Consider the following 27097-nt stretch of genomic DNA (forward strand, 5'->3'; position numbering starts at 1 on the left):
TTTTGATGATTAGTGATGTTTAACATCTTTTTGTGTACCTGTTTACCATTCATATGTCTTTTTTTGGTATGAGGGCGATGCTGGCTTCATAAAATAAGCTTGGAAGTGTTCTCTGTTCTGTTTTGGGGAAAAGTTTAAGAAAACTTGGTGCACTGGGTGTTATACGCAACTAATGAATCATCGAACTTCACATCAAAAACCAGGGATGTACCGTATGGTGACTAACATAATATAATAAAAAATATTTTTAAAAAACCTCCCAAAAAAGAAACTCCTGGGTGAATACTACCTTGGGATATTTTTAAAAGACTTTATTTATTTGAGAGAGTGAGAGAGAGCCTGAGCGGGAGTGGGGTGGGGGTGGGAGGAGGGACAGAGGGAGAGGGAGAAGCAGGCTCCCCACTGAGCAGGGAGTGGGATGCAGGGACTCAATCCCAGGACCCTGGGATCATGACCTGAGCTGAGGGCAGACACTTAACCAACTGAGCCATCCAGGCGCCCCAAACCTTTGCGATTTTTATTTATTTTTAAAGTAATCTCTACACGCAAGGTGGGGCTGAGGGTGTAAGGACTGAGCCAGCCAAGTGCCCCTTGAAGGCATCTTAAATGCATACAAGGCAACAAAAAACTTAAAAACAAGTGAATAAGAAAATAGGACTAAAGGAAGAGAAAATAGGTGAGGCCAAATGAAGCTAGGAGTAAGGGAGAAAAACAGTGTTTCTTAGACTTTGGATTTTCTGAACCAGTAAAATTTTCCAAAACAGTAGGAAATGACAGAAGTGTGCCAGCATATTCTTTTTGCCAGGTAAAGGCATTCACAAACAAAAATAAAACAAGCTGACAAAGGCTCCTACCACTCTCACCACCATTTCATAAAAGAAAGACTCTTTTGTTAATACCTACAAAGTAGGAATAATGTGATTTCAGAATACAAGGCGCTCTAATTCAGTTTTGTGAGAGCGTACATTGCTACTCATATTTTGTGTTGGATGGATGAAAACACACAAGCTGGCAAAGGCTTAGAAAGGGCATCTGTGAACCCATGACTTCCTATACAGAATGACCTCGACACTCGTCAAGCGACGGATCCTAAATCCCACCCACGAGCCCATTAGTTAGTGCAAGGAGGAAGATGGATCCAGTTTCTCAAGAAAAGTTATTCCTTGTAGACCCCGAAAAGAATTGTTTTTCCTGGATTCTCCTTTAAAAGGACATTGTGATAGGTATTAAACAATATCCTCAGACTGAATAGGGCATTTTTACAAAATGTATTCCCTTGATATGGGCAAATGGGATAATGTCAAAACGCAATTCAATAAAAATAATTTTTTTAGATAAGTCCAGGCAAACTGCTCTTCACTTGGGTTGACCTGATACAGAAACTGATTTTAGGGGATCCAGATTCTAGAGGGCCAAGTGGACTATATATCTTTCAGACAGTTCTCCAAAATGGTATTTTTCTTAGCCAAACTTGAGACAAATATTGAGTGTGGATGAATTCTCAGTTGTTCCATGATTTTTACCACCTTTTTATAGTATGTCTGGAAATCAGATCCTATGTTGATGGTAAAACAAGCATTCAGCTCACCTGAAGGGGAGGACTGAACTCTTAGGACAGTTGAGAAACTGGATGAGAGCACAAAGGGGTAAATAGAGGGACACCTCGAATGTTTCTGATCTAAGGGAAGTACTATATAGACAATCAATGAACTCACAAATGTCATATGTTACAAATTATATTCATTCATTCATGCGACACCTATTTATTGAATGTCCACTACATGCTAGGTTCTATTGCATATATTGGAGATAACGGCAGGTGGCAGCGAGCAAAGCCTTAAAAATTCTCTGCCCTCATGGGGTTTGGTGGTTAGGGCGAGCCAGGACAAGATACACAAGTAACAACAAAAAGATATACAAGTAATATATTAGAGAGCAATAAATGCTATGGAGAAATAGAGATCAGGAAAGGGGGATAAGAAGTGTATGTATTGGGGGGGTAGCAGTGGTTTCCATTTTCAAAAATTTGGCGAGAGAAGGCCTCATGGAGAAGATAATATTTAAAACAATGACTTAAGAAGGTACATTAAGTAGAGCTAATGTGGCTATCTGACAAAATTGCACACCTGGCAGAGAGAATAGAGTCAAAGGCCCTGGGGCAAGGGTATGCCTGGCAGGTATAAGGAAGAGCAAGGTCAGTGTGTGTACAGTGACCGAGGGCTGGTAGCAGACAATGAAGTACAGACGTAGTGGTGTGGGGGTGGGGAAGAGGAAAGGTCCCATCGGGCTTTACAAACCATGATAATGACTGACTTTTACTCTGGGATATCTGGGAAGCCATGGAAGGGTTCTAAGTAGAGCAGCAATATGGCCCAACTAATATGTCCGCGCATTCCCTTGGCTGCTGTATTAAACCCAGGCTGCAGGGTGGTGAGGACAAAAGCAGGGAGACCAGTTAGCCGGCAACTGCACTTTTCTAGGTGAGATTCCACCTTACGTACCAGCAATGGCATAATAGCATTTGGGATTAAATGAAGTGGGAATCTTGCAGTGTTGGAAGCTTGGTCATTTTGCCCATTTGGGTCTGGGTGAAATCCCCGAGATCCAGAACTCTTACAATTTATATAAAGAAAATCTCACTGACTTTAGACACATTCAGATGCCATAACTAAAGCTGATGTGCTATCTAACAGTTGCTTAGCTTGGTGCTTGATGTCCAAACCCACAAAACCAGCTCAGGTGGGCAGTGGGAACCCCAAGTGAAGGCTGGATACTGTCAGAGGGCTGCATGGAACCGCTGCTTGTGTAGAGAGAGCAATGATTTAACAAACAGGAGAGGAAGCTGAAAAGGGAAATGGAACCAGTGCCCGGAGCTTTATCTGCTTTGTCCATAAAAGGAAACTAGACACTTGAGAGAAGCTTGCTCTCTACAGTTCGCTTGTTCTCGCTGCACATGGATTTATGTCTCATCCATGGTAAGCATGAGTCTCCCATGCAATGCCATTTTTGTTTATTTAAATTGCTGAAATCCCAAGATCCATATTGGTTATCTGCTCACTTTATTTTTTTACTGTATTGTATTTTGTCATTCTTGTGCCTTTCAGAAAGCAATTGCAAGGCTCTAGTATTGTAGGCTAAACAATATAATGTATTCTCTCATTTGACTTTAATCTATTTCCTTGTCAATGAGGAATATTTCTTTCTTTTTTTTTTAGATTTGTTCACTTGTTAAGAGAGTGCACGTGAGTGCATGGTGGGCGGGGGGGGGGCAGGGGCAGGATAAGAGAGAGAGCCCCAAGCCAACTCCCCGCTGAGTGTGGGGCCTGACGTGGGGCTTGATCTCAGAACCCTGAGATCAGGACCTGAGCCAAAACCAAGAGTTGACACTTAACCACCCCAGCCACCCAGGTGCTCCAATGAGGAATATTCCTTAAAGCTCGTGCTGTTTACATGCTAATGGTCATACCTCTGGTTGGTGGGATTGGGGAATCGCCCAGCACTGCTCCTGCTTCTGCAGTGCTGCCTTTTCCCACGCTTTCCATGCTGCTTCTCCATCTTGGCCCCTCTCCCACTGAGCTTGGGCTTGCCTCAGAACCCTTCTCCACCTCGGGCTCCAGACGATCACCCCCAATCAGTGGGAGCAAGCATCCCCAGGATGCCCACCACCTTACTGTCCTAGGGCTCTATCCTGTGTGATCTTAATTTCTTGCCTTTACTGATGCCAATTTTGGAAATAGGCCCACTTGTTTAAAACGCTTACATTATGCATATTTGGAAATTATGTGAAAACTTATCGTAGCAATAAGAGTTTGGGTTCTAAACTACTACGAACATTTAAACAACTAATAGATTTAATAATAATGAGTAATTTTATAAAAGGTCTCTTTTCTACATTAACCAAAGACTTTCCACCCTAGATTTATATGTGGTTCCCTTGGCCTATTAAACGTAAAGTGGCTTCTGTTTTTTCTTCCAGTCCCTGGGCTTCGCAGTTGACTTGATGGCATCAATGGCTCACAGTTTTCTAGAGCTCCATGGCCATCTTAAAGTTGATATGAATGTTCCTGACCTTTGGCAATGAACAATTAAACATGCTGGAAAGGACAAAACTAGGAAAGAATCTATAAGGGAAGCCCCCCGAAGAATAACTCATGGCAGGATTTCTGGAGCTGGAGGTGCAGGGTTTGTCCACACAAGGAGGTGGTGGCTGCCATGACTGTGGATGCCTGCCCATCTGGGGTTTTCACTCACTGAGCCAAAAGGTCAGTAAATGTCCCATGTGGGGAAGAGCTCTGTGGTCCTTGTGTCCCTGGGTCACAACAGTCAGGAGCATCAAGGGTCTGATGCAGAGTCACAGCAGTGTTTAGCCCCACCCCCTACTCGGTGTTATTACCGGGACTTCAAGAACTGTGGACAGAATACCTTCCTGAGCTGCCAGGGAGCTCTGTGTGGCCATCACAAGGCCCTGTTGGCTCTGCCTCAGGCACAGTGCTATCCCTGCCCAATAAGGGCAAGGAGCTACTTTCCTCCGAGAGCAATGGCACTTGGCAGATGCTAGCTGGGTAGTGAGCTCTTACCTGTCCACTCTACATGGGGACAACATGGATGTCCCCGCCCTGTTTGCCAGTCTTCAGCTCGCTATCCCAGGTATCACCGTCGGTTCCAAAGTCCCCTCAACCCTGTCTTCCAGATCTGCTAGGAATGAGCGCAAAAGAGATTGATAGCAGGCTACCCCTTACTCTCTGAGCAATGCTTTACGGCAAAAAGGTTTGAAAGTCTGTATCACATCTTATAAGGGAAGTTCTGTATCCAGGAAGAGAAGAGTATTATGAAATCCCTTATTATCATTCCAAGGGCACCAACTAGCCCTGGAAATTGGAAAGGTGATGCAGAAATCACCGCTTCTCACAAGGCCATGGCCCTTCTCTAACGCAGGGTGGGGTCAGGGCAAAGGTCATTTCCCACTGGGTTGTAACTCTGAGCGGCAACTTGATGGATTTTAGCAGTGGGGCGGGGAGAAGGAAGGTTTCCCCCTCCACACCATAATAATATGAGAGACTCCAGGTCTAGGCCCACCTCTGCTTCCCACCCCTTTCACTTTCTACCTTGGTGCCTGATGAGCACCCCATCTTTCCTGCGCTCTGGAACTGGGCGTGTGGATGGAGTAGGAGTGAAGGAGGTGAGTGAGGAAGAGAAAAGGGAGTGGAGTGGCAGGTGGGAGGGGGTTTGAGCCAGGATGTTCTGCATGCAGTGCCCAGCCTTGGCCTGACCCTACCTCCCAGGGGCAGTGGCTGGCAGGCAGGGGTTTTAGGTCATAGCTTCAACCATCATCTGGCAGGATATGTGTGAAAGGCAGTTTGGGGGTGTCAGTGAAATGGATGACAGTATACCTGTCTTGACATCCTAGCTGTCTGGAGGTAGGTGTGTTCAGAAAGCTGCCGCAGAGGGAAAAAGAACTGTAACGGGGGAATTGGAGATAAGGTGTGAGATATGGTGTGATCCAAGAGACAACAATATGGCTTAAATGGTTTACCTGGTCTTATAACCTAATGAAGAACAATTTCCATAACCCAATAAATGTTCTAACCGTTTGAGTATTTATGTCTGCATATACTCTTCACCTCTCTTATAAAAAAAATTCCAGGCTAAGTACACAAGTAACTATGCCATAACAAAGAATGAGCTGAGTGCTATAAGAGAGGTACACAGTGGCCGGAGACAAAGTGTGTGACAAGCTGCTTGGGATCTTGGGAGGTCCCAGCACCTACTAGCTTGTGGCCTTGAAGAGCCATTAGCCTCTTATTTTCCTCATTAATCAAATAGGGTTTAATAATCTCTCTACAGCAGAATTTTTGTTAAGATTAGAGACAATATACGTCAAGTACCTACCACTGGCCCCAACAGCTGCCACTTTTTAAAAAAACTGTATTTATCTACTTGAGAGAGAGCGTGAGCAGGGTGCGAAGCAGAGGAAGAAGCAGACTGCCAGCTGAACAGAAAGCCCCATCTGGGAACTCCGGGATCATGACCTGAGCCAAAGTCAGGCACTCAACCGGCTGAGCCACCCAGGCACCCAAACAGCTACGACTTTTATGAGCATTTTTAATCAAACTGTGGATAAAGCTTTTGTGTCCCACTGAAATACACCTTCCCTGGATGGGAACATCCTGAGGAATGGGATCAAGGAATCCCATAGGGGCGTTCTGATCAAAAGGCTTCAAAGAGCTTCAATCAACTTTTAAGAGCACACCGTTTGGACTGGGGGCGAGAGGAGAACCTTGGATTTCTATGTGCCCCCCGAGCCACGGTTAGGATAGCTGCTGCCGGTAGCTGAGGTCTGCCTTCCCGCCAGCGTGCTAAGCCCTTTACGAGCACTTTCCATCTTTTCCTCACAGTGGGCCCCAAAGCACGTACCGTCCCATTTTACAGGTAAGAGAATGGAGGAGAATAGAGGTCCAGCAGCTTGCCTAAGCCAACCCTGTGGTGGAGTTGGGATTTGAGTTTAAGTCCAACTCTGCGGCCCAAACTCTCAGCCACTTCCCTAAAGTCAGCTTCCAGCTCCACTGAGCAAAAAACATGCTGCAAGAGGCCGCCTGGCTCCTCCACCGCCGCCTCCCTCTGCAGCTGCCTCCCCCCCCCCCCCCGCCCCGCGTCCCACTCCCTCTCCTCCCTGCTCTCCCTTCCCTGCTCCCTCGTCTCTGAAGTTGGTGCTCCGTCCCCTACTTGCCTCAGAGCCCCCTCGCTCCCCGCGCCCCGGGAGTGAAACTGCCCCAGGCTACCTGCTGGGCTCGACTGTGGCAGGTCGGCGGGTTTCCTGCACCGCCCCCCCCCCAGCCCCGAGCCCGCTCGCGCCGCAGGCTTCCGTCTCCCGGGGCTCTTTTCACACCCCAAGGCCGCTGGGAACCGCCCCGAACCCCACTCTAGGGCAGGCGCCGCGAGGGGAGGAGAGGTGAGGCGAGGGGGGTGTGTGCACGGGGTGAGCGTGAGTGTGTGAGTGTGTGTGCGTGTGCATGCGTGCGCGCGCCGGACCCGCGGGAAGGAAGAGGCGCCGGGTCCAGCGGCTGCGTCACCCGCGCGGTTCAGCAATGGGGCTGACTGGGGTTTGGGGGGGCTGGGGGGGCGACGCTTCAGCCTTTGCTGTTCGAGCCCCTGGTTCCTGCCTGGCCTGCCAGCGCCCCATAGAATGGCCCTGCCTCAGTTCCCTCCTTGCCATTGTGTCCAGCCCTGGGACAGGACGAAGGGGCCATGCGGGGGAGGGCCAGGTGGCGAGGTCGCCTTCCCGCGTTGCGTGCGGTTTTCACTTTGTTCGTTTCGCGGGGTGAAAGCGAGGGTGCGGACGAGGCGCCACTACGCGGGGGAGCGAAGAGAGGGCGGGCAGTGCCACCTGCTGAGAGCGCCGCTGGACGAGAGCGGCGGGCAGCGCCACCTGCTATAAATAGGCTGCCGAGGACAGGGCGTGCGACCGCACATCCCGCCGCGAGGGCCTTCGTCACGCGCGGGGCCCCAGTCCTCGGAGCCCGGGCGGACGGCTGGCCAGGACCCTGCTCCTGGGCTGGCTGGGGCGGCGCCCGGACCCCGCCTCCCCCGCCTCCCACCGCCCGGTCTGAACCCTGAGGATGGGCCGTCCGGCAGGGGAGAGGCAGGGAGAGGAGGGAGGCCGCGGCGGACCCGCACTGCAGCAGCTGTTACCCGCGTGTGACTCGCCTGTCCCGGCCGTGCCACTTGGGCAGAGTCACAAGGCGCAGAGGGGAGGGAGGGAGCAGCGCGTCCCCCTCTTAGGTCTCTGGGGACCGAGTTGGGAGATCCCGGCTTCTGCCCTCCCCTCGCCTCCCCCGCGCTCGCCCAGCCGGGGAGGAGGAAACGCGAGCCGCGCGCAGACACCTCCTCCTTCGCCGCCGCCGCAGCCGCCGCGCTACCGTGCCTGTTGCTGCCGCCGCCGCGGGACCCGCCGTGCCCCCAGCTGGGTGAGGAAGAGGCGGGAGCCGAGCGGAGGGGATCCCTCCCGGCCCCCCGCCGCCTAAGCGCGCAGCCGGCCCGGCGCAATGGGCGCCCCGCCCGCCCAGGCCGTCCCCACGCCGCCCCCGAGCACCTGCGCGCGCCGGCCCGGGCCCGGGCTCTGAGCGCGCCGAGGTACAGGTAGGTGCTTTCTGGGGCTTCCACGCCTCCCGCGGCATCCCGGCGGCCCCCCGGCACCAAGCACGCCTCTGTGTTCCCGGGCCCGCGAAGCTGGGATCCGGCAGCCCAAGGGCGTTCCTGCTGTGCTCGCCGCGCCGGGGGCTTCCGCGGGGGGGTTCATTGCCACCTCGTTGCCCCCCTACTTGAACGAAAGTGAAACCTTCAAGTTCATGACCGCCCAGGAGCTCCTCCAGCCCCCCTGTTCACTCCTGCTCGCTCGGCATCTACCCCCTCCCGCCAAATATCTCTGGGGGCTGTTGTGTTTGTAGGGCCACCGGACTGAGGGGGAGGGTGGTCAGAGTGACCCCTTGCTATCCTTTAAAAGTTCACGGTACTTCGCAGTAGTAACTTCGGCAGCTTCGCTAGGGCGCACAACATTTCTTTCTATGGGCACATCCTGTCCCAGTCATTTTGAAACCCTGCTTGATTGTTTCTAGCTGCTTCCTGATCGTTCTGTGATTGAGACCCCCTCGAACCTCGCCACACGCTGTTGTTGTTTTTAAGATACTGTTTTCTTTGAAATCCACCTAGAGATGGCTTTACCTGTTATTTTATTTAAAATCATTCTCTGAAAGTTGCTTAAAAAGGAAAAGAAATTGAAAGTGATGATTGTTCCTCCCACCAAACGGTTTACTTTTCAGAGTGCCTTACATTAATGAATAGGTATAGATCTCTCACTCTTCCTTTTGGATGGTTGGATGATTTCATTTATTAATATAATCAGACTTTGAAAGAGCATTTTTAAATGAGCTGGTTTAAATGGGTCACACCCAAGAAATCCAGCTATCTCTGCAAGCCCAAACTTCAAAACTTTTCACACTGTACTTAAGCAGAACTACAGAGGCCTTGATCGAAACCCCTTTTGGAAAGCAGAAATTCATTGTTTGCCTAGATTTGATGGGACTGATAAGAGTTGGAGCATAGCCAGCTCTGGGTTTTGGTGTGTGTTGGGAGCCTGTTCTGCGTTGGAGGGGCTGGGGTGGAAGAGTGAATGGGGAGTTGTTGCAAGAGGCTGGGGATCCACCTTGCTAAATGACTCTCCCGTGTTTCTGAACACTTCATGTTCTAGGACTCTCTTGGGTTAGGGATCCCTGAAGCAGCTAGAGTTGAGATAGCGTCTCTTGCTTGGGGAGGCAGTGTTCCTCAGGATCAGCTCCTTCCCGAGAATCCTGAAGGCTATCTAAAGGACTAAGAACATTGCATGAAAAAGTTTGTATAAAAAAGGATCGACTGCTTTTGTAAACAGGTGTTTCCAGAACTGTTTGAAATGGAATGCTTATCAAGGTCTTGAATCTCCCTGTTTCTTTTTTTTCTACCAAGTTATAGAGAAATCAGACCATAAAAAGGGCTTTCTCCTTAGATTTATCTGAAAGTAACCCTTGACATAATATGAGCTACTGGACAGTGGACACAGCTGTGAATTACAGGGTGTCGTGTGAAATGTTTAGGGGATACTTTCTGAAGTGAACACTAGAGGAATGCTCTGAGACTATTAACTGAGTGCAAGGAGATGTAAAAGGGACTAAGTGCGATTCCAAGCAGTAAACAAAATTATCAGGTGATAATGAAAATAAATGTCTTTATGTTGATTTGTCCAGCCATTTGCAAACCAGTCAAGTAGGGGGAAGATTCATTGGGGTAGTTATAAAATATTAACATCAAATTAGTTTTGCAAATGGGACTCCCTGCCATAGTCTACCGCTGTCTTTCCCACTGAGAGGTCTGGGGATTTCCCTTCTCACTATGATAGCATTTCTGGTTGAGTGCTGTTGTATCTGTATTGGGATGACGCCTCCCCCACATGACATTGATTGTCGTAGGAAGTACCAGAAGGTACGGGGAGGAAGTGAGTGACTGAGGAAATGCAGCTTGCCTCTTCTTCCTCATTATCCAGCTGTTGACAGTCTTTGCCCTCCATTTCCACAGAAGGCAGCCTCGGCCAGAGAGGCTGCATCACAATCAAATAGACTCCTGGGCAGAACCAGATGTGGGTGAGCAGCTCCTCTCTGCCAGATCTTCTGGCATCTTCTGGGACAGACCCCCGGTGAGCAGCAGGGAGTGGCACTTACCTGTTCCCCATTCACACCAGCAGGTTCGATCATTATGGTGCCCAGAGTAGGATGCCTGCTTGAGAGGTTTCTGTCTTTGAAAAGGCTTTTAATTTTATCTTGTCAAAATGGTAACTCCCTCAGGCCCCTTTTCCACTCTTCACGGCATTCCTCTGAAGTTCCCCAGCCTCCGCTCCTTACGTTCCCCAGATGACCTAAGTCTGCTTATGCGCTGCCGTAGTTTGCTTTGCCCTTTTCCCGGTCTGCTGGGCTGTGCTTCTTAAGTATAATGGCCACAAGAGTGTCAATATGTGATATGTTTTCCAGCCCTCTTCTTTTCCTGGTCATTAAAACTTGGAGGATCAGAGTCCGTGCGGTAAAGTGACTGATGGCACTCAGCAGACAGGCAACGTTGGGTTCCAAGCCCCCTGGTGATGGCAGAGGATGGAGGTTTCAGGGTAGAACTGCTACCTTACAAATTGCCTTAGCTGACTTTTATCTTATTTCTTCCTTTCCAACCCCACTTCCCAAGAAAAAGATTTTTAACCAGGTTCTTCACAAAAGACATGAAGGTTTCCATTCTCACATTTTTTGACATTTTCTAGCTGCGATTTCCATTTGATGGGCTTTTAGATTTAAGGGCAATGTGTCCCTTTTCAGGTTTTCGAATGTTTAGAAAAGGATTCATTATATTTGGGCCGTATGAATAATCTTGACACATGGGTTTCAGTAAAGCTGTGCAAAATGTAGGAAAAATGTTTTATCGCCAACAAAGGCATTGAATTTTGAGTATGCCTATGTCCTTTGTGACAAGCAGCAGTGTTTTCCTCTTAAAAAGAGAGAGTACATATTTAACAACACATTAATTATGATCAGTAAACCTGTTTCCAAAGTAGGTGAGTACTTACCAGTTTGTTGTCAAACTTAATGAATTGATACACGTAAAGGTCTTAGAACAGTGCCTGATACAGAGTGAGCTCTCAGTAAATATTACTCATTGCCATTCTTTTGTTTATTTGATACTTCTTTTTTTTTTTAAAGATTTTATTTATTTATCTGACAGAGATAGAGACAGCCAGCAAGAGAGGGAACACAAGCAGGAGGAGTGGGAGAGGAAGAAGCAGGCTCATAGCGGAAGAGCCTGATGTGGGGGGTATCCCATAACGCCGGGATCACGCCCTGAGCCGAAGGCAGACGCTTAACCACTGTGCCACCCAAGCGCCCCTTATTTGATACTTCTTAAGTATAATTTTGGCATTAGAGTTGGATTAATGAGACCAAGCAAAATTTAGATAGAAAAACAACCCAGCTAATTCACTAGAAGGATATTTTAGATTTATTCCCTTCTAGAGTGTATCACAGAGAATAGAAATTTGGGCATAAGACAAATCCTGCCTACACCATTAGTCAGGGGACCTTTAGGGAAATGGGGATGATAAGACAGACATCTCAGAGTTGTAAGAATACAGAAGATCATATCTGTAATGTCCAAGAAGAGGTAGTTGGTCAGTAAGTATTCCTCTAGCAAAGTGGTTTAAGAGCAAGCACGAAGTCTGGAGTGGAAGGCCCTGGGTTTAAGATGTGGTTCTGCCATCTGCTGCTAGGATGACGTTGGGCAAGTGACCTTACTTCTCTGTGCCAGCACCTTCCCTCTCATCACTTATCTGAAAGGTGGAGCTGATAATGGTAAAAATCCATTAGAGTCCTTATTTAGATATGATAATAATAGTCTATTGTCTAGGGTTGTTGTGAGAGCTCAGTTAACAGTCACACAGTAAATGCTATTATCTATGTGTTAACAGTCATTATTATTACTTTCAGGAGAATAACAAAGCAGCCATGCTGGAGGGAGGGATATACACGGCTGAGGGCCAGCAAGGGCCCCGGCCCCTTTATCCTGTGCCGTAAAGTAGAAGAGAATACAAGAAGTGGCCACGGCATCCTAAAGGACTAGGCTTACATTGGGTCTGATTTATGTAGGCAGGAAGTCATTCCAAACGTCATTATTTTATGTGTCAAATTAGAGAGGTGCATACTGGGCCTGGAGCATCCTTGATGACGAAGAGGTTAGATCCCGGACTCCAGGAGCCTCGCATGACGGCTCCGTGTGAAATAACCTACTGCCCCAAAGATCTCTGGAGCCTGTGGGCAATCCCCAGGGAGTAGCACACTGCTCTGATTGGGTGAGATTCTGGGACAAATAGTGTAGCCACGCCCCAATGGTCTTACTGCGTGAGACTAGAGGATTCAGGTGGCAGAATAATCCTGTTCAGCAGCATGCCCACTCCATCTGGGGTAAAGAGCAGAAAAACTAAACCAATGATTTGTAAGTGGAAGTGAATAGCTATCTGGAGACTCCCTGCCCATCCCGGGGCGGGGGGTGTGTGTGTGTGTGTGTGTGTGACAGCTAATCAGTCTTGGCTGGTTCCTAACCTGGCTTGGAGCTAGAAGCTTCAGCACCTCTCCCTTTTTTTTTTTTTTTAATTTAATGTTATTTATTTATTTGTCTGGGGGCGGGGCACAAGCAGGGGAAGCGGCCAGCAGAGGGAGAAGCAGGCTCCTTGCTCATCAGGGAGACTGATGCGGGTCTCCATCCCATGGTGCTGGGATCATGACCTGAGCTGAAGGCAGACACTTAACCGGCTGAGCCACCCAGGCGCCACCCAGGAGTCCCAACACCTCTCCCTTTATCCCCTCTTTTATTCCCTCCTCCCCTCCCACCAGCACTCGGAGAAGGTGACAGCTGAATCTGCAGTGGCTGTGGTATTTATTGCTAGCTTCTGGAAAGTCCCCCTCCTATTCCCCCGTGATTTGCTGGGACGGCATGGAGGGGGGCCGGGAAGAGAGGGGGTTCCTAATAGCGGCTTGCTAACCCCTGCCATCTCTTCTCTCGCTTCCTAATCAATAAACCCCGTTCTTTCTTCTTGTACCTCCCCCACATTTGTATTCTTGACAGGAAGATGCAAGCAGCTTTCTATCCCCACACAATGTTGGGGACATTTGGTATTATACATTATGAAAACCAGATTACCCGATTTTAGAGACAGAAGACAACTTGAGGATGATTTTGTTTTAGTCTCTTATAAGAATCAACTTGAGATTTGAAGAAGTTAAGTGACTCGCTTTCTCAACTGTACCCTTGAAAGTGTTTTCATCAGGAAACAGGTTCTCTGCTGCCTTGGATGGCAGTCAGGGATCGGATTGTCCTAATTCTGTCACCCAACTTGGACAAACCACTTAATTCTCCAGGACCACGTCTCCTCATTTCAAATATAAGGGAAATCTTTTTTTTAAAAGATTTTATTTACTTATTTGGAGAGAGCGAGCACAAGCAGGGGGAGCGGTAGAGAGAGAGGGAGAAGCAGGGTCCCCACTGAGCAGAGAGCCTGACTTGGGGCTGGATCCCAGGACTCGGGGATCATGACCTGAGCCGAAGGCAGACCCTTAACCCACTGAACCAGACGGGCGTCCCTCAAATATAAGGGAAATTTCTAAAGAGCTTAGGAGGACATTTCTGGCTTTCAGATTTTATAATTCGAAGTGCATGCCTTCAGGGATATTTGATACAGAAGGACTCACTAACGGATGATTGCAACTGTTCTAATAAAAGTATCTTTGTGTTGGGAATGACTACCATGTTTATGGACAGCGGTAGGTAGGAACTGTGTAGCGTACAGATGGTCTCTGTGAGGGACAGAGCTTGTACGCAGACGAATCTACCAATAAGAACACAGCTAGACGTTTGCTGGAAGAACAGATCATCGCAGTATCTCTTACTGAGGGTAGGAGGCACGAGAGCCCTCTTAGAATCGGTAATTCTACCTGGGACGGATGGTCAGAGGTTGCATGCCAATGCTGTGGACTGAGATGGCTTAAAAATAATCTAATGGTGTATTAGTTTTATTTGAATAGATCATCTATTTCGCAGAACTTGTTATTGAAAAGTAGTACGACGGTTACTCACCTAGTCTAAGTTACCATGAATCTTATAACCACAGAATCGCTGATAAATAATTACTGCTATCTTTGGGGTAAAATTTATTTTTTTTTAATTTTTACTTATTTAAGTAATCTGTACACTCAGCGTGGGGCCCGAACTCATGACCCTGAGAGCAAGGGTCACATGCTCTTCTGACTGAGCCAGCCAGACACCCCCTGGAGTAGAACTTACTATTTGATAGTTTACAAACAGTGTTACGGACCAATCTACTTTTTACAGAGAAACCAAGAATGTGCCACGGCTGGTTCAAAAATGAAAACTCTAGGTATTTCAGTAGTTTTGTCAATGACATGGCAGAACTAATATGATGACTATTTATTTACTAAATGTTTGAAATTCTAAATTGTGTAAATTGTTTTTGCACTATGCACATATTGCCTTACAAGAGAACTGAAAATAACCCTGCATAGTGTTGCCACCATATTAATAATTGCCTCATCTACACTAATTGGTAGATCTCAGGTCTCCCCTTTGTAATATTTCTAGTACTTCTTTAAACATGTCTTGGGATTAGCGGCTGTCAACGGTTAGAACTTGAAACAGATTCAGTTACAGGAGTGGAAGTTGAGCCAGACGTTTAATGCCGCTCACCAGGTGAAAGAGAGAAAAGAGAAGAGAGAGAGAGAGACCATTATTTATGGGGTTATATGAACTTCAAGTCTGTTTTCATCATCAAGAGAGGTTGTACTTTAAAGGAGAAGAGACAGGGACGACGTTTCCATGAACTATGCTGGAGCTCGAAAGTGTGGGTTTATTTCTGAACTTTTGAACATTTAAAATTGAAAACTAGCTCTGAACTGTGTTCAAATCCTCTTATAAAAATTCACTCTTATCATTTATGCATCTGTAGCATATAGAAAAATGTAATTAAAGGAATCGACTTCAGTTCATTTTCAGAAAATGTTTAGAATTTGAATATTGAATATATTCCCAGTTCATACACAGCCGTCTTGTCTCTTATTTCCTCACACGGTGGAAAAGGGCAAGAGAGCACCCCGGGTCTCTTTATGGGGGCACTAATCCCATTCATAAGGGCTTCAGTCTCATGACATCACCTCCCAAAGTCGTGACCTCCAAATACTATCACATTGGGGATTAGGAATTCAACATTCAGTCTGTAGCAGTGACTCCTTGGCCTTTGGCTTGGCCAATAAAATAGTGATGCCATTTATAGAGATACAGTTTATGGGCAACAAGAGAAGTTATGGGAAGCGGGGAGATGAGATGAGTTAGTTTAAAAATAACTAAATTGAAGGGCACCGGGGTGGCTCAGTGGGTTAAACATCCGACTCTTGATTTTGGCTCAGGTCATGATCTCAGGGTTGTGGGATCGAGCCCTGTGTGGGGCTCCGGGCTCAGCGGGGAGTCTGCTCCTCTCCCTTTCCCTGAGTCCCTGCCCCCGCTTGCAGGTGGACACGCAAGCTCTCTCTCTAAAATAAATAAATAAATCTTTAAAAAATGACTAAATCGAGGCTGAGATACCTCTAGGCTACCCAGATAGAAATATCCAGGTCTGCCCTGATCTGGATCTCAGCAAGGAGGTCCAATGGGAGACGTGCACGTGGGAATCATCAGGGTCTATGTGGTAGCTGCCATTCTTGGGCAGCACTCAAGAGGATGGGTCGAGAATCAGGAGCAGACTCTCCCACACCCACCTGTGACAAGCTCTCCAGGCCTCAGTGACCTAGGTCCCAACGATGGCAATACGAGTCATCTATAACCGAGGCTAGGGTTGGAGATGAAATGGAATGAGATCACACTCGCGGTGGGCCCAGAGTGCACATGCTAGCAGCAGCAGAAATGCTCGAATGTGGTTGTGGACACCCAAGCCACTAGGTGAGACTGTCCAAAGAAAGCAAGTGGAATGAGGACAAGGGATGGAATTTAACAGGGAGGAAAAGCCACCAAAGAACCTGAAAGAAGCAAGCAAGGAGGTAAGAGGAGAAGCAGAAGGGTTTCAAGCAGGAAGGAGTGCACCACTGAGAAATTCATCAGAAAGGACAGAGCAGTTAAGGAGTAAGAAGCCCCGTTTGGGTTTCACAGCCAAAGGTGTGGATGACCTTAGCGGGAGCAAGTTCAACGCATAGGCAGTGCGTCTGGTCACAATCAGGATTGTCAGTGGGCAGTAGGAAGTGAACCAGTAAGTGTAGACGAAAGTTGCGTGGGGAAGGAAGAGTTGTGGCTCAGAAGGGTGAGGTCAAGGGAAAATGTCGGGGTTTTTTTCTTTTTTTTTTTCAGATGGGAGAGACTTCATTCATTTGTTTACAATGTTATCGAGCCTCTATTGTGAGTCAGACACGGCCAGGCACTGGGGACACAATGGTGAATCAGACAGATGCAGTGTGTAGGTGCTCGGGGGGTACATGAGAGAAGGAAGATCCAGCGAGCAGATGGGGAAGGATGAGGCTTGAGATCCAGTAGACGGCTCAGCTCTGCACAGAAGGGTTTTGTCCCCAGTGGAACAGGAAGGCGTTAGGATACATCAGATGTGGTTGTTGAAAATCACCCATAGAGGGGGGAAGGCAGGTGAGAGAGTGTGGGTCTACTGGAAACAGCATCTTCTACTGATGAGGAGAGCGAAGTGTGGGCATGATGGCTTATAATACAGGAATTAAATGAAACAAGATTTATGGTGATATTTGGAGCAAAACTGGCACCAATTACATGTTAATGAAATTTGAATTCATGTTCAGCACCTCTGGACTATGTCAGGGAGAGGCTTTTAAAACTTAAGTAGTATCACAATTGAAAAGGTCAGTTGTTGAAAACTGGTTCAGTGGCCTATGATAATGGGTAGATAGCTGCTGTTTTTTTCTCTCAAAATTACTTTTTGGGGGGAGAATCACCACTACTGAATTTGATGATCTGAAAAAAATTCTTTGAGGGACCCCTGGCTGGCTCAGTCCATAGAGCACGCAACTCTTGATCTCGGGGGTCATGAGTTCGAGCCCCACAGTGGGCGTAGAGATAACTTAAAAAAAAAATTCCTTGAAACATACGTTAATAGAACAGGGTTTAAAGGTATCTGAGCGGGACAATATTGTTTAATGTCCTGCTTGCTTTTGCTGGCTCTGCGAGGCTTATAAACGTTTAACAGGAATTTCCCGGTGGGATCTTTGGAACCTGTAGTGCGAGTGACAGTTACGGCATTCTCGAGTTTTACATGAAGCAGTTTGAAGAAGGCTCTTTCTAGGCCAAGCACCTTGTTTGAACTAAGATCCATTTCTTCCCATGTTTGGGTTTCAGGCTTTTAAGTTCTGAAATAATAACTCTTCGAAAGTAGCTGTTGCTGTGATTTCATTAAATTCTAATGCCTTTGTTTTTCTCCCTCAGGATTCTGCCTCAGAAGCACATAAGATAGATTGCTCGTTCTCAAATAGGAAACAGTGGCAACGTTTTGCTGAGTTTCCAGACCTTTCCCAAGATGGAACCAATAACATTCACAGCGAGGAAGCATCCGTTTCCAAACGAGGCCTCCGTGGACTTCAGCCTGCAGCTGGCGGGCTCGCTGCGAGTGCACGCCCTGACCACCATGCCAATGCTGCCCTGGGTCGTGGCGGAGGTGCGACGGCTCAACGGGCAGGCCTCCAAAAAGGAGCCCGGTGCCAGGCAAGTCCGGCTTTGTGTTTCCCCCTCCGGATTGAGATGTGAACCTGAGCCAGGGAAAAGTCAACAGTGGGATCCACTGATCTGTTCCAGCATCTTCGAGTGTAAGCCCCAGCATGTTCACAAACTGATTCACAACAGTCACGATCCAAGTTACTTCGCTTGTCTGATCAAGGACAGTGCAGCCAGTCAGCAGAGTATCTGCTATGTGTTCAAAGCCGACGATCAAACAAAAGTAAGTGGAAGTGGGGACGAAAACGATGGCGGTGTATCGGGATGGCTTTCACGGCGTGGGGGGCAGGACCTTGACTTTACGGATGGATACTGGGATGGATAAGATGATGCTGCGGTCGTACATAGATTATTTCACTGGGTTTTTGGTCTATGGGCGTAGTTTTTTTAAAATATAGTTTTAAAGGACACTTGATAACAGCTATTAGGAATTATAAGTTTATGAGTTGAAAAATTCAACAGAGAAATCTGCCTCAACTTATAAATAAGAGCTGAACTGTGAGGGTTCAGATCATTTCAGGTGTGTGTTCTAAGGCAGTGCTTCTCAAACAGGAATGTGCGCCTGAATCACCTGGAGAGCTTGTTAAAGTACAGATTTGGGTCTGGGAGGTCTGGGATGGACCCTAAGACTGCATTTCTTTTTTATTTTTATTTTTAATTATGATATGTTAGTGACCATACAGTACATCATTAGTTTTTGGTGTAGTGTTCCATGCTTCATTGTTTGCATATAACGCCCAGTGATCCATGCAATACATTCCCTCCTTAATACCCATCACTGGGCTAGCCCATCCCCCCACCCCCACCCCTCTGAAACCCTCAGTTTGTTTCCCGGAGTCCATAGTCTCTCATGGTTCATTTTCCCCTGTGTTTACCCCCCTTCATTTTTCCCTTCCTTCTTCTAATGATCTCCCTGCTAGTCCTCATGTTCCACAAATGAGTGAAACCATATGATAATTGTCGTTCTTTGCTTGACTTATTTCACTTAGCATAAGCTCCTCCAGTCCCGGCCACGCTGATGCAAATGTTGGGTGATCGTTCTTTCTGATGGCTGAGTAATATTCCATTGTGCATTTTTTTTTAAAGATTTTATTTATTTATTTGACAGAGAGAGGGAACACAAGCAGGGGGAGTGGGAGAGGAAGAAGCAGGCCCCTAGCGGAGGAGCCTGATGTGGGACTCGATCCCAGAACGCTGGGATCACGCCCTGAGCCGAAGGCAGACACTTAAGGACTGCGCCACCCAGGCGCCCCTCCATTGTGCATTTTAACGAGCTGCGGGGGCGATGCTGAAGCTGCTTCTTTGCAGATTGCAGTTTGGGTAGCAGAGTCCTGCCTAGATCAGTGAGCTCCACACCTTTGACCCTGCTTGAAAAATATATATGTATTTAGAAGCTATACACGAATACTATTAGCCAATTTCAAATTGGCTAATACTATTAGCCAATTGGCCTAGCCAATTAGCCAAGGTATCATGCTCACTTAGGCAAAGACTGTTGATAAGAATAGTGGATATGAATCCAAGTTTTGATACTTGCAGGTTTTGTGTGTGTGGATGCCAACTTTATGTCAGATCTGATTAACTCGTTATATCTCATGATGTGGCTAAGAAGAGTATCATATGAGAAATGGTGAAAGTATCATCAATTTTATGACTTTCCTGGGTGTTGGTGCTTGCATTGTGGTTACCATGTTTTGTGGTTCTGCAGGACTCATTTAAAGTCACTTGTCCATTTTGTGAAGCTTGGTTTAGATAAAATTGAAAATATAATCCCTATGGCCATGTTCTCAGTTGGGCCCATATGAACTGCACTTTGATATAGCCTCGGGAAAGCAAACAGGTGAGGGCCCCACTGCTGACTAACCCTGTGAGCCAGCCGAGGAAGGCCCCTGCCAGGCCTAAGCATCCCTCTGTGGCTGTCTGCCACGCACACTGAATGAGGAGGACAGCACACACTGAATGAGGAGGACAGCACAATCGTGTGGTAAATGTCAGTAAATAGAAATAGAAATGCTAATGGTTTTCTCCTTGTACCCCACTGGGTTTTTTTTGGTTTTTTATTTGTTTGTTTTGCATACCCTCCAGGGTGCAAGAGCTTCATTTGGAAATTCATGTTCTTGGTGACTCAGTAGATTCTTAGAGACTCATTTTTAAGCAAAAGCGGTTCTTTGACTCATTCATTCAGTGAATGCTGCTCCAGGTGCCTAGCAAGAGCATATTAGTACAAGCCAGAAGGAAGGCAGAAGCAACAACAGGTAACTATCAAGTGGTCCACGTCCAGGTCATGACTGGAAGACAGAGAACGGAGCCTAACACCCTGGCTGTAAGGAAGGTTTTCTTCAATAAAGGCTAATTTGAAGCTTACAACCACTATTTTACCCACAGAATTGAATATCTCCTTATTCATAAATCAGTTAATGTTATCATCCACGCATCTCAAATAGACAGGACAGCGTCCCAGTACAGAGGTTCTAAGGGACCGAATTCCAGTCAAAGTCTGCCACTTACAAAACCGGGTGGCTTCGGGCAGCTCTGAACCTATTGTCTCATCTGTAAAATGGGGATAATTATCGTGTCTATGTCATAATGTTGCCAGGGGGACCAAGGGAGCTAGAACAGCACCTTAGTAAGCACTTAGGGCCATAAAAAGTCTTCCTTAAAGAAAGTTTTACTGGAAGCAGATTATATGCTAATTTCACTTCAGGTCTAAGGTACCAGGAAAAAGGAGGCCAAGATGCGTGTCTTCAGCTTCCAAGATCCTGGTCCTATAAACTAGATACTTTAAAAACTGCATAAATAAACTTAATGGTTCCCGTAATTTGGGCAAATTCCAGAAGGTAAATGAAAGGACTGAACAGCCTGTACTCCAGGCCCGCTCTATATAAGGGCCGACTTGCCTTGGGGAGAGCCTTTGCGTGGAATAGTTGTCCAGCACTTTCCACTTTTGATTCTTTCCCAAAATTTTTTACAGCCATCTGAGAACAGGCTCCTGGCCAGTCATTCAGATGCCTGACAGGAAGAAGAGATTTATAACGAAATTCGGTAACTGGAGCTCCCGGTCGTGGTGAAAGTAGACAACTGGCCTTACTCTGCGTTCTGAAAAGCCATGGTAGAAATATGAATTAGGTCTTGAGTTATTTTTGGCTTGCGTACGGTTTTTCCAAACACAAATTGCCGGTATTCGGAGTAATACATTGCTGTCGTCCTGCTCCTTGTAGAGAGGGGTAATTTGTAGCAGGGGTACCTCAGTCAGTGATTCGGTTTTGTTGCAAACTGAATGGTAAACCGAACGGGCCCCGATTCTCCGGCGTGGTAGCTTTTACGTTCTTGGGACATCGGCACCGTATCTCGTGGTAGAGGATTACTGCTGATGGAGCACGTTAACCTATGTTATCATTCCTCGTGATTATTTGAAACATTTGCTCAATGAAATCATTCTCTAGATTAAGGCCTCTCCTAAGTAGATGAGGTCACTTTCAGCTGTGCTTCACCAGAAGAGATGTATGTATTTACTTCCACGGCTAGAAGCACAAAACTGCTGTGTGAGAGGAAACCCTTCGAGAGCATATAAATTAACTTGCTGAAGAATGTCTAGGGAGAAGAGGCCTATAAAGGAATAATTTTTAGAGCACAAGATGAGACTGTTTCCCATTGTGTGTTCCATAGAATACATTCAAGGTGTTCCACAGGGAAAGGCTTCCACCACCAAAAGCATTAGGGCAGCATCTCCAACTTTTTGACAGGAGGACCCCCTTTTCAGTCTTAAAAATTATTGAGGATCCCAAAGAACATGAATGTGGGTTATAATTATTAATAATTACTGTACTAGGAATTAAAACAGAAATTATGAAGGTACTAATTTCTTAATTTGTTAAAAAACAGAAGTAATACACCCCTTATATGTTAGCATAAAGAATATTTTTGTGAAAAATAACTATATATTTTCCAAAAATATCTCATGATAAGAGTGACATAGTTTTACTTCTTGTTTTTTTTTTTCCACATCTTTTATTGTCTGGATTAATACAAATACCAGATTCTCCACTGCTTCTCCATTCATTCTGTCACGATATGTTGTTTTGGTTGAGGATAGGAAGAAAACTTGCCCTCACACAGATATGTGGTAGGAAAATGGAGAAACATTTTATAGCCTTTTTAGAAAATTGTGGCTATTTTTTTAATACTATACCAAAACTTGACAAGCGGTAGTTGCTTAAAGGTTTGTTGCAATATGAAATCTGAAACCACATCAAAGCACTCGTGCACTTTGTTTATTAGAATCCATTGGTGCGTCGTGCAAAGTTTTAAGGAATCTTTTAAGCACGTCCAACTGTGTAACATCGCGCATTGATTATTCGGAAGATATTGGTTCACTGAATTATAGAGTCCACGCTCTTAGAACCACGGTTTTAGAGAAGCTGTCTTTTCTAGTTCACTCTTGGGTTGTACACTAGTCCATGAAATCCCCAAATTTATTGGGCCATAGATTACATTTTTCTCATAACATTCAAGAACACCCCTCCGAACACATATGAACACGGTGGGATAAGGTTCTGGGTTGAAGTGTAGTTTTGAGTTTGGGTCCATGGTAGGAAGTGAAGACATCCGTTCTGGAAAACAGATGGTTGCATGAGTGACCCTGACTAGGTCTTTCCCCCATCCCATCACAAAGAAATCAGGAGTTCTGCCCAGACTTGGCCCTTGAAAACTGGGTCTACTTCTTTCTTTCTCCAGTTCTTCATCTTCGTCTCTATGAAAATCTGTACTCAGAAGAACATCAGATTTGGGGCGCCTGGGTGGCACAGCGGTTGAGCATCTGCCTTCGGCTCAGGGTGTGATCCCGGTGTTATGGGATCGAGCCCCACATCAGGCTCCTCTGCTATGAGCCTGCTTCTTCCTCTCCCACTCCCCCTGCTTGTGTTCCCTCTCTCGCCGGCTGTCTCTCTCTGTCGAATAAAAAAATAAAATCTTTAAAAAAAAAAAAAGAAGAACATCAGATTTGTCACTCACTTGAGTTTTACTGTGATCGTTCGTAAGAATATTTCTATTTCTATCTTTTTTTTTATTTATGGAGGGAAAAACTCTGCTTCCTTGAAAGGGACTTTCCATCACTGAGTCGCAGGTGGTGTTAGCGCTGGGGCTTCTGACATTGTCTGTTGCTGTTTTGTGTCAATAGGAAGAAAGAATGGATTTTGAAAGGGGGAGAAGTGTAGGTTGGTGTGCGGGTGAAGGGAGGGGACAGTGGGTGCGGGACCCAGGGTAAGTCAGAGATTGGGTACACGAGAGCAGTTTTACTAAGTGCCCACTGTTTTTTAACTGATCTACCTTTTCTACTTGAAATATGCCCCAGCTCTTCAAACCCTGTGTTTGACTCTCTCCGGATGAGATCGGGTGCGTTCAGGGAGGTATGGCCGGAGACCTTGACTCTCTCCAGATTCTAATCTTCTGGATGCTGTGTCCAGTCTGGGCACAGTGTGGGTGTTTCATAATCGTGATGGGACAGATGTCATTAATGTGAGAGTGCTCATGGGCTTCCCCTCCTCCATCAGAGAAGCTTGTATTTGCTAGAATCGTTTTTTTTTTTTTTAGTATTGTGAAATTGTATTTTATATTTTCTGAATTTAGGGTTGAAACTTGAAGTCAAAAATCAGGAGTATTCACAGATTTGTAACTGGATGAATACTAATTGTGACTGACAGAAAAACAATATTCTGTTGCCTATGTAACCAAAGGGACAATAAAATAGTTTAAGATAAACCCAGAGGACAACATGATTGTAAGGAAACAGCACATTCACAAGTAAGGAAAAGTTTTCTTTCACAGCTGAGGAGATGATAAAGTCAACAGAAAAAACAACCAATTATGCTGACACGTTAAAACCTCTGATAATGGACACACTATATAGAAGATAATGACTTTTTTCTATCCTTTGTTAAGACTCTAAGACAAATGTAACATTTTAACAGAGAAAAAGCATCAATATAATACTTAGACAAATACGATGATTTACAGTAAAAATTTTAAACTCCTTTCTTAAAAAAAATAGCTATATTTGTCATTATTGTTCCTGGCATAATTTCACTCATCCATATTAATTATAATTTTTCACCAAAGTAATAACTTCTCTTCATAGAAAAAACTGAGAGGCGACAAGTAAAAAATGTCATATACAAGTATGCTAGCAGACTAGCAAAGCTTATAAGTCACATAACACAACTTTCTCTTTTTTTTTCCTTTTTTTTAAATTTCTTTTTTTAAATTTAAATTCAATTAATTAGCATATCATGTATTAGTGGTTTCAGAGGTGGAGGTCAGTGATTCATCAGTCTTATATAATACCCAGGGCTCATTACCTCACGTGCCCTCCTTAATGTCCATCTTGCAAGCCTTATTCTTCACTCTTCCAAAGAGGAAGGGTCATTTCTTACTGGGAGAGAGGTTAAGTTCATCTCCATAATAAAGTGCTAAAACCTTCGGGATGGGGAGGAGGGGGGCAAGTGTGGGAAAGGAGCCTGGGGTCAGGGGTAGAGTAACTGCATGAACTTATAGAAGTAGACTTCTAGAAAGAAGTCTGCATATAGACGAGGACTTCATTAAATGTTGCTGAGGAAGATGTATTCGAGAGGCTGTCAGTGTCCTTTGAAGGAATGGGTTTCCTTTTCCATGATTTTTGGCATCTAAACTGCATTTCTTGAATGTGACACATACCTGAAACTGAGCCCGGTGGGCTCCCTTACCACGAAGTTTAGGAGTACTTAACTATTTGTAGACAACTTCAGAGCAATAAATATTTGCCTTTAAAATTTCCAGTGAAGAACCAGTATATTCTTGCATGCTGCCCTGTGAGGACGTTGGCTTTCTCATACCCGGCTTTTAGAGCTCCCTCACCCAGGCTCTCTAGATTAGGTTATGGTACATATTCAATGAAGAGGTGGTCTTCATTTGGTTTCCTGTGATTAGCAGGACTAAGACTTCAAATCCCTATCTAGAAAGCCAGCGTCTGCTTTGGCTGAGTTTTATGATTTAATTTAACAATTTTTTGGAATCTGATTTTTGATTGCAGCTTTGTTTTGGTTGCATTTTTCCCATTCCTGATTTGTCTTCCTAATTCCCCATCTGCATGGGATTTTACGTTAGTCTCTTAAACTACGTACAGCTTATTTCAGGGTTTTCCGTCGAGTCTGGCTCCCATGGCGTCTCTCGCGTGGCTGTTGTATTTGCCGGCTCCTTACTTTCTTTCTTTGCTCGAGCGAAGATGGAAATTGTAACACTGAGCTGGAGCGTTTTGTTCCTGAGCGTGAGGATTCCGAGGAATATAGGATTACTTTTCAGATGTTCTTCCCTGTTGCCCTTCTGCATTTGGTTTTCATAATTTCTAGATTTCAGATGTTAGTCTCTTTTTGTTCCCCGGGGGATGGTTCTGAGAAGGTTTTGTTGTGCAGATTTTGGAGGACTTTTGATCTATGTTCCCTTCCTGCCGGGCATCTTTGATCCTCTCTGGTTTATTATGTAAGGTTTCATTTGGGGTCCCACTCGGCAGCTATGACTCAGTGCGTGGTTGCCTGGAACAGTGTATCCGTGTCAGCTAATCAACACTTGACCGTCTGTCACGCTAGACAGAAGTCGGTGGCTGGGCGCAAAGGTTGGCAGGGATTCTTTTTCATCTATAAAAAGAATGTCCCGGACTGCGTGAACTCCGAAGTATTTGTTGGAGGGTTTGGGTTCGTGACACGGGATTGATTACATAATTTATTTTTGACTTTGAAAAATGAGTCTGAGGGCTTCAGAAGCATCCACCTTGTGAGAGATGCTTAATTTTTAGAAAGTCCTTGTTTTTCAGTATATACCACTTTACATAGCTTTGTGTTTTTCACCAAATGCTGGGAGTTTGTAATTATTTTTTGATATAAATCTGTTCCTAAGAATAGAGTTTACAAGTATCTTGAACCTAAAGTTGACTTGTATCTTGAAAGGGTTTATTTATAGCTAGACCTTCACTGCCCGGTGCAGCAGTCAGTAGCCCGATGTGACTATTGGGCTCTTGCAATGTGGCGAGTCGGAGCTGAAATGGGCTCTGAGTGTCAAAACACAGTAGATTGCAAAGACTTCATTTGAAAAAAAAAAAAGAACTTAAAATATCTCAATAATTTTCTATGTTGGTTACATGTTGAAACGATAGTATTTTACATATATTGAGTTAAATAGAATATAACACTAGAATTAATTTCACCTGTTTATTTTACTTTCTTTGATAAGCCTACTAGAAAATTTAAAATTACGTATGTAGTTTGTACTCTCTCTACTAGTTAACGCTGGACTAGGCTAGCTACCCAGGAAGTATTTCCAGAAATAATCTGAACATTCATCACAGAGTGACTCCAGGCTTTCCCCTTCTCTTTGCTGCCTTCTGTTTGTTAATGATAGAATTTTGCTCAAAGTTCTTCCGAAAAGATCACATTCAAAACCATATCCTATTTTTAACTCTAGATATGTATTGAGATGGACAAGAACCCTGTGAGCCGCTAGTTTGGGATATACTGAAAGAGATAAATCTCTTCTTTCCACTTTCTCTCTCTCTCTCTTTTTTAAAGACTTTATTTATTTGAGTGAGAGAGAGGGAGCACAAGTGAGGGGAGGGGCAGAAGGAGAGGGAGAAGCAGACTCCCCGCTGAGCCGGGATCCCTACAGCACTGGGCTCATTCCCAGGACCCTGAGCTCATGACCTGAGCTGAAGTCAGACGCTTAACCAACGGAGCCACTCAGGCGCCCCCCCCCACTTTTTTTTCTTTTTTAAGTACATTTCCTCCCTTTGGATGCTTGGGCATCTGCCCCACTAATGGTTGCCTGTGAGCCTGAACTAACAACCAGAGCAGACCAAGTGCAGAGCTGGCCTGGCTCTGAGAGCCTCAGAAGAAGCTGGTTGGCAGGTGGGGCTTGGGGGAGGAGCCGATGCAGGACGCAAGAGAAGAGGTGGCCTTGAGGGGTGCGGTCACTGATGTTGGACTCTTGTGTCTGACTGAGCCCTTCAAATCTGACTTCATGACAGCCGGTCCTGCAGAAACACTTTCTTAGTTGCTTTAGTTCTGGGCAGTGTGTCAGAAGCCATGATTCTTGTGGTCGAGTGATGTAGGTATTTGAAATGTTGCAGATTCAACATTAATTGTGTTGGAACCTTACCAGTATGTCATGTACTTGGCTGGGTGCTCTGGTACAAAATCAAATAAGATAAGATTGCCCCCTCAAGAGGTATAATGAT

The 27097-nt window shown here is 45.7% G+C and overlaps 1 protein-coding gene across 5 annotated transcripts in view; it reads left to right on the forward strand.

The window, feature by feature from the left end:
* The first annotated feature begins 7509 nt into the window (after window positions 1-7509).
* The window catches only part of TBC1D1 (TBC1 domain family member 1), a 224117-nt gene continuing 204529 nt past the window's right edge, over window positions 7510-27097 (forward strand). For 3 of the 5 annotated variants that reach the window (XM_026508719.4, XM_044387659.3, XM_044387657.3), the window contains exons 1-2: window positions 7511-8136; window positions 17557-18064. In XM_026508719.4, coding sequence (XP_026364504.2) covers window positions 17648-18064 — 417 coding nt within the window. In that variant the 5' untranslated portion in view covers window positions 7511-8136; window positions 17557-17647. Of the gene's footprint in view, window positions 8137-17556; window positions 18065-27097 lie in introns of all 5 variants that reach the window. The other 2 variants (XM_044387658.3, XM_026508723.4) reach the window with 2 other exon arrangements.

This window comes from Ursus arctos, unplaced genomic scaffold, assembly GCF_023065955.2.
Source record: "Ursus arctos isolate Adak ecotype North America unplaced genomic scaffold, UrsArc2.0 scaffold_9, whole genome shotgun sequence".
NCBI lineage: Eukaryota > Metazoa > Chordata > Mammalia > Carnivora > Ursidae > Ursus > Ursus arctos.